Source organism: Cinclus cinclus, chromosome 10 (assembly GCF_963662255.1).
Source record: "Cinclus cinclus chromosome 10, bCinCin1.1, whole genome shotgun sequence".
In the NCBI taxonomy this organism is placed as follows: Eukaryota; Metazoa; Chordata; class Aves; order Passeriformes; family Cinclidae; genus Cinclus; species Cinclus cinclus.
This window is the reverse complement of record NC_085055.1, coordinates 25,451,074-25,463,584: the sequence shown is the minus strand read 5'-3', so window position 1 is coordinate 25,463,584 and position 12,511 is coordinate 25,451,074. Positions and strand designations below refer to the sequence as shown.

The window sequence follows — 12,511 nt, the reverse complement described above, 5'->3', positions numbered from 1 at the left end:
CAAGGAAGACACACCTTAGGATTGGATGTTGCACGTGAGGTTCTGTAACACGTTGCAAAAGTTCGTTGTAAGAAGTTATTAACAATAAAAATTAAAAAAAATCTGATTTTGTAGCAGGCCTGCAGGTTCCAATGTTGTCGATGGCCTGGAAGACAGAACAAAACCTTTCTTTGCAATGCAAGCAGGTTAAAAATAAGTGAAAAATTGTCAAATTTTAATAAGAAGAATGTAAATTTCTAGAAGTGTGTTCTAGCCATGTGTGTGTGGGGGGAAGCAGAGTGTGTTGCTGTTCTCCAAATTAACATCCAGGAATGTCTGTGTTCCTGAGCAGGCAGGTGTTGTATGCTGGGACGGGTCTGATCTCTGGACACTGCACTGGTGATCCAGGAACACACAGCTCTGGAAACAGCTCCTTTTAGTTCAGGAAACAAGGGCAGACTCCTCTTTCTCAAGTTTGTCTTTTGTTTTAATATTTTTTTCTTCAGGGAGGAGGTGTAATATTTTGCTGTCAGGATGAGGAGCAGGATCCCCGTCATCCTCCTGGCCTGTGGCTCCTTTAACCCCACCACCAACATGCACATGCGTTTGTTTGAGCTGGCCAGAGACCACCTGCACCAGACAGGTCAGTGAGGGCTGCAAAAAGCAAGAAAGAGTTTCAACACTGATTTGAATAAGCTCTTACTTTACACTTGGGTTTATTTTAATATTCTTTACTGATATTAATGTAAAGCTTTCATGGGATATTCAATATATAAAGTCTGGCATTACCTCAGTGTGTAAGCAAGTATAATGAGTGTTTATGAAAAGAGAGTAAAAACTTTATCAGGAGTTTAAGGATCCTGTTCCCAGCACTGGTTGAACCTTGTGAAATAATATGGTTAATAATTTTGAAACTTGAGAAAATCATTTATGTTCCAATTCCATGCTATTATGATACAACGTGTTTTAATATGAAGCGTTCCAGGTAGCAGTTTTGACAGCTGGGGGAAGCTGGAGAAAAGATGAAACGTTAATTATTCATTATCTGTCTTCACTAAGAGGCACTTTATCTATCCTAGAAAAAGATCAGAAAAGCGAGATGCCACCAGGCTAGAATGTTTTGGCAACAAAAGAGCAAGGTGGTAACATCGGGAATTCAAGAAAGAATCAGAAATGCTACAGGGAAGCCTTGAACTCTAAGCTTGAGCAGTTTCTTAAGTTGCTCAGGGATTTATTTTTTTTTAATCTGGCAGCTAAAATATACATTTAGGTGTCTGGAAGTAGTTATCCAGTGGTTAGTGGGAGGGAATCATTTGTTGGAATCTGACAGAGAAGTTCCTAGGGAGGTGGTTCAGTAGGAATCTGAACAGCAAATAATAGTAAAAGGAATTTGGCTGTCAAATTGAGCAGGGGGTGAGAACATGGGACCCAACTGATACCACTGTGCAGTAAAAGCAGCAGCTGCATACTCAGAATATCCTGTGAGGATACTTTAACTGTCATGAGGTGGAATTACAGAGCTGGCTCTGAGGGCAGCCTCTACATGTCTCTGTTTTCTTAGAACTAAACTTATTTTGTTGATCCTGCAGGACAGGAAATAAAGGGTTAAAAAGAGATTTTAATTGAATTTTTTCACTGTAGTTTTATAACTGAATCCACTGCCCAGATATGCAAAGAGTAGAAAGGTAATATGAGACCAATTGGTAATTCTGTTTAAGTCATAAATTACAGTCCAGTAACATTTCTTTGCCCTGAAAGAAGGTCTGAAATGGGAAATGAATTATTACTGTGTCTGAATCAATTTGATGTCTGGTCTGCTCCAGGGTCAGTTTAGAAGGACTCCACCCCTTACTCAGGGCAGTTTGCTTAAAATATAGTAAAAATCATATTAAAAATGAAATTTTGAAAGGTTGAAATGGAAATTGTGCATTATGTTATACATACTGTCAATGCCTAGTTCTGGGTAGGGTGTTACTTGCCTTTTGGCTTCTTATTTTAATTTGTGAAGCCTTACAAGCAGAAGGGCTTTCTGCGTTAAAGAAATGCAGAAACACCTTCTTTGGTGTCCGGGTTGCCTACAGCATTGTCTTTGCACTTTCTGAAAGCTTAATCCAGCATGGCAGCAGGATCAGAATCCTCAGTTTGCTTGCAGAGGTGTTCCAAGAGCAGATGGATGTGTTTATATGTGTGGATACACAAATCCCATTTATGGCCCCTCCTTGACAGGGAACGTAGTTTCTTGAGCAGAAGGGGTTGGCAGTGTGCTATAAAAGTGACCAATTCTGGATGCCTGGTTTATGGCAGAACCATTCCTACCCAGGAAATTAATTGGTCATTCTCTTATGGTTTTAGCCCTGTTTCCACTTCTGGGTTACACAGGGAAGGAGAGGAGAAATTGGAGCTTCTTTACTGAGAAGAAGCAGCAGCTGCAGCCTGGGAGCTGATGGAGGGGCTGGAGAACAGGGCTTGTCTGATTTGAAGCAGCAGTGATTCCCTTCTCTGAGGGAGCAGTGCACCTTGGAGCTGACATCCACGCTGGATGCCTGAAATGAGTGAGGAATTAATTAATTAGTGTGAGGGACATGTTTCCTAGGCTTGGGAATGGCTTCATCCTCCTGCTGCCTCAGCGCTGCTGCTCCGTCACAAATCGGGCTGAAATGATGAGCTGGGCCATGGCTTGGCTGGAGTTCAGTCACCAACCCTGGAAGTGTTCAAAGGATGTGTGGATGTGGCACTTGGGGACATGTTCTAGTGCTGGGTTTGTGGTTGGATTCATTGATCTTAAGAGGGCTTTTCCAGCCTTGACAATTCCAGGATTCTGTGACTTCAGAGGCAGGTTTCACTGCCATGAATGACATGACTATTCCTGATGTGCATCCTGACTTCTCCAGTAATTCTGTCTGCCAGCTTTTTTTACATCACGTCAGTTCCTAATGCTGCCTAATCTTTTTTTTTTCACGCACCCCTATTTTAAGTAAGACATTTTATTGGGTTTCTGATACGTTGTGCAGTTTCATTGCCATGCGTCAAGTAATTAATAATTTTTCTGGTAATATCAGCCAATAAATCTTGTCATGCCTGTTGAATATAACACACATGGCTGTGTGAGCCTGAATGACTCAAATTGTTCTCTTTGTCTGCATTTTCTGTCTACTCATTTGAATTTGGCATTTTGCACATCCTCAAACACAGCTCAGATTTTCTGACATTCAGTCCCCTTGTTTTAAAATTATTTTTTGAAACTTGCAGTGACTGTGGCAGATGCCTTTAGAGTCTATTAATACCTAATGTCAGGTATTTCTACCTCTTTGTGACTGTATTCCTCATTTGATCATAAAGACCAAAGAAACAGTACTAGAATCAATCTGTCAGAGATACTTTTTATCTTGTTTCTGAAGCGTTGCCTTTGGTGAGACCAAAGGGGTGGAGGGCAGAGGAGGAGGGTGTGAAAGACAAGATGTTTTATCTGTGGCAAGACAGATGCAAGGGGGAGGTGAAGGATAATGATTTATTATCTTACAAAAACTAGGGGAAATGTGACACCATTAATTGGTTCTGTCAAATGCATTCCTGTTTGCTGGGTGGGGTAGCACCAGGAACCTGCAGAGCTTCTCTTGGTGGGTTTTCCTTTGACACCAAGAGGAAAATGAGTAGTGAGCAAGAGTTAAATGTATGGAAGTTTTTCATTTATTTGCTTTTCTGTAGTGGTTATTTACTTTTATTATTTACTTCTGGCATAATTTCTCTCAGTGAATTCCAGACATACTACCAGAAGAAACTAATCTTTAGAAGCCCCACCAAAACATACAAACAGTTTTGTATGAAATGGCATTTGATAAATTTGCTTTAGTATAAATAAGCTAATTAAGCATTACAATTTGTGTGTTTGTGGCAATTTACATGACACCTTGATAACAAAACTAAATACGTATTTAGTTTTCCTTAATTTTCCTTAATAATCTCCTTTAACATGTTTGAGGGACAATCTTTGTTTCATTATTTTAGTTTTATTTAGTTTTCTGAGCACTAGTCAGTTCTCCTAAACAGTTCTTAGAGAATGTAAGTTCATAACAAGAGGAACTTTTTTGCTGCTTTTGGTAGGTATATTTTGAAAATCCAAGCCACTTAAGCGCCTGGAGGATTTTTACACATATTTAAAACAGGCAATATAAACATACTTCATGATGAAAACAAATAGAATTCCAGAGAAAAAGAATTTAAGATAATTCTGGTCCAAGGAGTGTTTGAAGCAACCTGTACTAATTTATGGGAGAGAAGAGAATTGCAGTGGATGCTAAGAAAACTCCAAAGTGACAGAATTTAATGATTTCCTCTTTGCATGCCTGCCAAAACAGGGCATTGATCAGGGGAACTTTTAAATTACTGAATAGGAAACAAGTTACTTAGAGCCAGTAATAGAATTATTTCCTATATTTTAACAGCTAAAACTTGTGTTTGTATGTGGAAGGCTCTCACACATCCTGTTTGTGTAGTGCTGGGTAACTCCATTGTGAATCTTCTCAAGCCATTCCTGTGTTTGACTCTCTGAAGTGTTATCAACCTTGAATTTTCTCTTCCAGTTGGTTTAATTTCTGCTTTGGAACAAGCTGATATGGCACCAAGGAGCTCTTATCTTATCCCATTTATGCAGCTCTGGGGCAGACTAGAGATTGAAGTATTTCCATCTCACAAGGATGTAGCAGACCCATATCATTCTTGGTTAGCATGAGCTCGCAGAAATATGATTTTTTCATTTAATGCATTCATTTATTAAGGAATAAGGTATAAGAGAACAAGTTATATCCATAGAAATTTAAAGAAACTGAAACATGCAAAATAAAATCATCATGTAGGAAAAACCTTTTAATAAGGTTAATGTAGTAGTGTATTCAAACTGCAGTTTCCTTCCCTTAAAATGAGAAATGAATTTAAACTGTAATTTCTTTCCCTTTAAATGACAACTTGTTATAGCACTGTATAATACCAGAGTACGAGAGAATAATTGTTGTGCATAAATCAAGTGGAATTATTTCCAATTTCAAATTGAGAGATGAAATTAATTATATACAGATCTTTGAATGATTCTGGAAAATTCTATCTTGCTCATTTTGCCTGTAATGAGAATATTTTAAAACAGGGGATGGTTTGAACTGACATCTTAAGAGGATGTAAATCTCGTTTAATCTTAATGCTGGTTTTTTAAGTTGAATTCGATGAAGTTATTTTGAAAACTTTATTACATCAGAATAAATGTGACATTGCTAGAGTGACATTGTTGTGTTAGAATATTTAATTGTTATGTGCCAGTATCAGAAATGTCAGGGGTATTGTTTTCCTTACAAAGCAATAAAGATAGCATGCTGCATTGAAGTTTCTAAAATAATTGAATTAGAAAAAATGAAGAGAATTTTTTTCCTCCCCAGTATCATATTTGTCATAGTTATTTAAAATGCATGTGTTACATTAGAAATAATTTTGTTCATTTCTGTTCAGTTGAAACACTCTTACTCTCCTCAATTTCTTGAGCTTTGCAGCTTCTGGTGGTGCTTTATGTTTGTCTCGTGGTTTGGGGCCAGAACTGCAAAATCTAACCAGTCTGTTGTGTTAGTGATTATGTTGTATTACAGGGGTAGAAAACCAGGGCCATATTGTCACATGTATTTAAAATGGTCAGCCAGATAGAAAGGCATTTAGTGTCTGCTGAGCTGATGTGTGGAGCACAGTGCTCCAAGTCTCATTTCAGACTCCATTAGCCCCATCTTTGTGCTTGAGTCTTCTGATTTGTCTGAATCACATCAATCACAGTTGCAGTAATATGCTGTAATTCCTACTTTAACACAAAAAAAGGCACAATGATTCAGATAAATAGAAGTAATCAGATCTTTAAGAACAAAATAGTGGTCAGTTAAGTCATTCTTTGCTCTGGCTATATTAAAGTTGTACTAACTGAACTATGAAACTGAATTCTATCTAACAATTTTGATAGTTTGCAACATCAATTATGACTATGTCCACGTGGTTTAAAATTGTCTGTTTACCCAGCTTTCCTTTTTGGGTCATTTATTAGGATAAACATGATAGTAATTGTGAGCAGCTCGCAGAGGAACAAAACGTTTGCATTTTAATTTTGCAATCGCTAGGAATGGATTAAAAACGAAACCCAAATCAAGTTTTTCATAGCATCTTAAAACTTTGAAGTTAACCATGGAAGTTATCCTTTGAAAAGGTTGAACTAGGTGAGCTCCCAATGCCCTATCCACTCTAAATTTTCAAGATTCTGTGAAGAGGACTTAATTTTCTTTTTTTCTTCCCCCCCCCCCCCCCCCCCAGGAAGATATCAGGTGATTGAAGGCATAATGTCTCCTGTCAGTGATAACTATGGGAAGAAAGGCTTGGTGTCAGCAAGGCACCGGGTGGCAATGGCCAAACTGGCCCTGGAGACTTCAGACTGGATCCGGGTGGATCCCTGGGAGAGCGAGCAGGACACGTGGACCGAGACAGTGAAAGTACTAAGGTGATGATTGCATTTTCTTCTTCCTGTCTTTATGAAGCTACTGGCTGCCAAAAATCTGCCAGGCTGCCACATCAATGCACAGAACTTGCTCCTCTAAAATACCCAGGCAAGTCAGGATTCCCCACCAGGGATCTTGCATTTGCTTTCCCCAGACCTGTGCAATGACCATGGTACTGCCCTTGTGTCCTTCATGGAGTTGGATCCATGTGGAAAGCCTCTGCAAAATGATGGCCACTGCTGGGTTCAGCAGGAAAAGTTCCTGCCTCTCATGTTACCTTTCTTGGGTGCAAGTCTCTAAGCATGTAATAGTGAGATTGTGATCAGAAAGTAAGAGAGTTCACAAACTGTGTTCCAGGTTAGTTATGGTAGCAGTATTATGCCTCCAGGTTTATCTGTTCACAACATCCTTGTAAGGTTTTCTTTTTAACTCTAATGGTAAATTAAGTCCAAGCCCGTAACTGTGGGTTTTTTTCTTCAAAATCTTGAAGTTTGCTGTGGTTTTGTTCTGGGAGGAGAAATTAAACAAGTTGTCCAAAACTCAATGCAGGGACCTTGAAACATGTCTTTTCCATATGGTAATAAATATGGGCCAGGGTGTGAAAACACAGACTTTTTGTTCTAACTGCTCTTTGGAAAAGGTGCTGCAGAAGGTAACAGATACCATTAAACTGAAAGCCTTCAGGGAAGTCTACAGTAAATGTGCTGTAGGAGCTATCACTTATTCTTCATTTTTATCCTTATTTTCTAAGTTACTTTCTAAGGAGACACTTTTTAAAGAAACAGGTGTTCAAGGCTCTGAATTGCACCCTTCAACAGCTGCCCCAAAAGCTCCTGTGGCTCTGTGTGAAAGCAGTTAAAAGCCAGCCCTGTTACTTTACAAAAGCATCCATAAGAATTCACTACAAACTTATAAAATAAAATAGAGCCTTTTAACTCTGCTTTTGTTTGCTTCCCTGAGGGAAACGCAGGCATCCAGTTGCTCCTCTTGCTCCTTCTGTCCAGGCAGCAGAGCAGGGTCAGGGTGAGAGGTTTTCTATCTTTGCAGGAAGCTCTACTCTTTCTCTAATCATAACTGTATGTCCCAGAGTGAGAAGCCATCAAGTGCTGTCCTACAGTATTGCCTTGGGTATGAGGCTTTTGTCCAAAAACTTCAGTTCAATCAAACCATTTTCCTACAGTGAAGCAGTCCCAAATCTTACAGGTCAGGTGATCCTACTTTGGTCTTGCACAGCTCCAACTGAAGTGAGTATTGCTTGTAAGATTGGGATTTTAAATTATAAATCCACTTCAGAGTTCTTCAGGATAAGAGTTCCAGTGAGTAAAACCTATATGTATCATTTCTGCTAAGGCAAAGTAGTATCAATGTGGTATGAACAGCCAAACTTCCCATCTGCCTAGAAAGTGAACTTCTAGTTTTATTAGTAAATCCACAAAACTTTAAAATGGCTGCCTGTTAAGAAGAGAAATGAGCTTAAATCTGTTTTGTCTATAACTGTTGACATGTATTAATGAGCTGAGCCAGTACCCTAATCCAGTGCTGAACCTTGTCCCTTGAATGGGGAAGCAGCATTCTGATGGAAAGCAGGTGATTGTACTTTACACTGTATTTTAAGTGTCACAGGTGGAAAAAGCAGATCCTTACTAAGTATAAACAGGTACTGCTTTGTTGTAGAGCTTTTCTTCACATGCTTTCAGAGTTAATCTGTAGGTTCTTCACTCCTCAGAAAACCAAGGACTAACTGCTGCCTTCATTATAAGCTCCCTCAGGTAGGAAACTTCAGTACCAATAGAAAGAGATTTTCCTATTGCAAGGCAGAGGAAATCATTATTGTATCCAAATGTCTCTTCTTACCAGTAGTTTGAGTTGTACACTTAACTTCAGTAGAACATGAATTTTCCTACACTACTTGTTTTAACAGAGTGTGATAAAAATGTCACATTTCATCAAAACCTGTGGGTTTTGCAGATGATCCCAAGTGGTTGTGACATAAAAGAATTTTAAGCAGCAAAGCTCAAATCCCACTTACAGTAGTGCTATTAAATGACTTTGGAAATCTTGGAGACTATCCCAAGGCTTTTCTTAGAGAGGAGGAGGGAATATAATAATGCTGTTTTCCACTTAGCTGCTGTTTGTGAGTATGCCTAGACAAGGAAACAGTATTGTCAGTAGGCAAAGAACTGCATTCCTTGCTCCTTGGATTTGATTAGCATGCAGCTATACTACAGAGTAATTAAAAACTGGCAAAGATTTGCATTACCCAACTTTCGTTGTGCTTGTGATTTAGCTCTGTAGTTACTCAAAGCGTCATATGCATTTCAGAAAATGCTTAAGAAGCTGGCAGATGGGTTTGTCCTGTTTGCTGTACCTAATGTAGCACAACCCCACTTACTCCAGCCCTTGAACTGCTGAGCAGACCCAAGGCAGCTCAGATTTTGCAGTCGTTGTAACACCGGTCCTGCAGGGAGCTCTTTGGCACGCGTTCTTGTTTTTGAATCCTGGCCCAAGAATGTCAGAGCACTACACACGGTTGGTGTGCTTGGCTGTACATAGCACCAGCCTGTTTACAGCAAGGCAGGGTTCAAATCGGACATGTGGGAAGGCACAGACCAAGCTCCCGCTACCCCCTCTGCTGCCATATGTGCCTCACCTCTTGGCTGTGCAGTTTCTCTGGCCAGTGGCTGAGCACCAGAAATCACTGAAGACTGCTTTGCAGCCTGCCTGGGTGTAGGTTCTTGGCATATTTGCAACTTATTCCTGTGGCTAAAGCATTTGCATGATTTGAAGAGCCTGTGAATTCCTTCCTTACAGCAGACATTCCCAGGGTCAGCTGGGGCTTCGATGCGGCACCAGATTCAGACTGTTCCTTGGAACTCAGAACCTTTGTGTTGCTGCAGTTGGATAAGAGCTGATGGTCACTGGGGCTCTCTATGTGCTACACAGAAATTGGACACAGCCTTGATTCTGTCTGCTTGTCCTACCTGACCAGGAGCTTGTTTCCTTGAAACAATGTTGGCTTGTGCAAATATGAGCAATGCTTAGGCCTGGCTCAGGATGGTGCAAGGCAGGGACTATTCTAAACAAGCAAGGCCGTTCTGATTTGGAAGGAAAAGACCACTGCCATGAGGTAGCGATACCAGTATTGCAGGTGGGCACCAGGGATCAGGAGTGAAGGATAAAGTAGCAGAAACCTGGAAAACCCTGCAGAGGGATCCTTGCCTGCCTTCCTGGATCTGAACTCAGTAAAATTAGAAGCACAGCAGATGTCAAAAATCTTATGAGAATCTTTAGTTTCCTAGAATTGTGATTATTTTAATTAAAATGAATGGGAAAATGGCAAGGTAAAAACTCAAGGAGTATATTTTTATGGAGAAGAGAAAGAGCAAGAATGTCTCCTCCCCAAAACAGAGTACACATTACAAAAACACTATCATGAAGGGTTATATTTAGTCAAGAAATTACAGCTAGTGACTGAAGTGAGATTTAGTCCTGTTTCAGGCAAAAAAATCTCCTCTATGTTTAAATGTAGTAGCTACTGAAATTGCTGTAATAGTAGAATTTCTAAAAGGATTTACAAACCAGAATGCCTGTGAATTCCTCAGGATGGAACTACATTGATACTAAATCTCACAGCAGAATGAGCAAATTCTTAACTAATGGTATTCAAATCCAAAGGGCATGAAAGTAGACCCCGTTCTGGAATGGGAAAGTGCCAGGTAATCACTTTGTTGCATCTCTGAGAGGATTGCCTCACACAGAATCCTTTATTTTAAGTGCAGGCACCATCATAATGAAGCGCTCAGAGCGTTCCAGTCCAAGGAGTTGCTGAGGAGCAAGCATCCCACAGAAAGCTCTACAGAGGATTCCCTTTCTTGCCAGCAACCAGGTTGGTTCATGACTGTAAACATGATGCTGTGGTTAGCATTAAGAACTGTGCAGCTTTACCAGATTATTAGTGAGAAAACTGAACAGAGTAGCTGGTTGAGTTTTGAGGGTTGGAGGGTTGCTTGCCGAAACCAAGCCATGCCAAATGCCAACATAACTGCTGTGGCAGTTGTTTTGTAACAGCTCCCACACAGATAGGAGACCCTGGAGTTGTATTAATTCTTGGTTTTGTAAACATCTCTTTAACTCTGTCAGAGATGTACATTGTGGCCCTGTTTGTTTTGCAAAACAGAATACAATAATAAAAATATGAAAAAATCCAGGGATTACTAGAACTCTAGTGTTAGACAATGGACGAAGTGTATGCATAGTGCAGCAGTGATGCTGCCATGTTGATGTTTGCTGGCCACAAAAGCTCCTGTTGGCAGTAGAGGCACAGCAGGCTCTGGAAACAATGTCCATTTGCAGTTTCCTATTTAATCATCTTCCCAAGCCCTGTGGCTTGCCAGGATGCTGCTGCATTTTTGATACATTGCCTTTTTCCTCTGATGTCATAGCATCTCTTGGACATGATTAATACATTTCAGTTGTTCCTGGTTGTTGAGGAGTTGTATCTTCACAACTGGTAGAAGTCATGCTTCCACACATCATCACTGGAACATTTCTCTACATTCTGAATCTCTCCTTGAAGATGCTTGTAGAAGACTTGCAGATGTGCTAACCATCAAATAAGTGTAAAGTGAAGGCAAATCTCCATCCTTCCCCTTCATTTCACATGAATACAAGGCTTGAAACTATCTGGTCAATGTTTGTACAATGCTCAGGTGGAATAATGATGAATGCTGTAGAAGAAGTTTGAGGGAAGAGTTCTGTGCTGGGGCTTAGGCAGAGAACAACAAATAAGAAATAGAGACAATAAAAGAACAGCAGGGCAAGATGGTGTGTAGTAGCCAGGTTCAACCAAGTCTAATCTTTGTGCTAAAGTATTTCTCTTTATTTGCTTCTTCCCCATTTTGGATTGCTTGAGTGGTGTAAAAATTATTCTTTAACTGTGTACAGATAATATTCAGTATGCTTTGAGTGATGATGAAGTAGGTGATAAAGTAATTGTGCCCAGATACATAAAAACCCTAAACTGAATTTTTCTTACAACCTTCTTAAAAAAAGCCTGAAGTAAAGGTAAATTATGTTAAATTTTAAAAAGATAATAAAGTGATTAGTTAAAACCAATTTTAAATATAAACTTCCCAGAAGACTGAGAAAAGATAAGACATCTGTTATTTCCTTTTGTCTTTCCAGTTCTACCAGAATTAAAGCTGGTCTGTGGGGCTGATTTTCTACAGACATTTAAGACACCCAATCTCTGGAAGGAAGAAGACATCAAAGAAATAGTGGAAAAGTTTGGTTTGGTCTGCATTAGCCGGGCTGGCTCTGATCCATCTCAGTTCATCCAGGAATCAGACCTTTTATCTACATTTCAGCACAATATTTTTCTAGTGAGAGAGTGGATCCAGAATGAAATCAGTGCGACCCAGATCCGCTGTGCCCTGTGCAGAGGGCTGAGTGTGAAATATCTCATCCCAGACTCTGTCATTGCCTACATTGCACAGCACAACATCTACACAGCAGAGAGCGAGCGCAGGAATGAGGGGAGCCTGCTGCAGCCTCTCAGGCTGCAAAGCACAACAACAAACCTCTGAGGGGCTGATTCCTGCCCTGTGTGCCCTGTCAGACCAGGACCTTGTCTTCTAGATTTCCTGAGAAAGTTGTTTCTTACTAATAATGAAGGGAAAGTCCAAAATTTCTTGAAATCATGTGGTGTTTTAAATCCATGAATCTGTGTGTGGTAGTGCTCAAGAAAATTGGTATGCTCAGCTGTATAGTTTAAAATACAGAAAGAACAGCTTCCTTGTGAAAATAAAAGAAGGAAGATCTTCACAATAAGTCTTCCTAGTGTTTCAGTAATTTCAGTAAGGCAATAAATATGAGTAAGGGTCAAACATAGTACTTTCCTAACTTGTAATTCTGCAGTCCTTAATGTTCTAAAACAGCAAAATACAACAAACTGTAACTTGAGAAAGAGAGAAGTGTTTAAATATATATTCTAAACTTTGACTTCGTAAAACCCTGAATAA

General features: G+C 39.8%; 1 protein-coding gene across 1 annotated transcript; it reads left to right on the top strand.

Moving 5' to 3' along the window:
* Positions 1 to 485: 485 nt before the first annotated feature.
* On the top strand, positions 486 to 12,076 carry NMNAT3 (nicotinamide nucleotide adenylyltransferase 3). The gene is made up of 4 exons (XM_062498803.1): positions 486 to 622; positions 6,310 to 6,493; positions 10,271 to 10,377; positions 11,676 to 12,076. Exons 1-4 carry the CDS (start codon positions 514 to 516, stop codon positions 12,074 to 12,076), a joined length of 801 nt encoding a protein of 266 aa, XP_062354787.1. The 5' UTR covers positions 486 to 513.
* Positions 12,077 to 12,511: the final 435 nt, after the last annotated feature.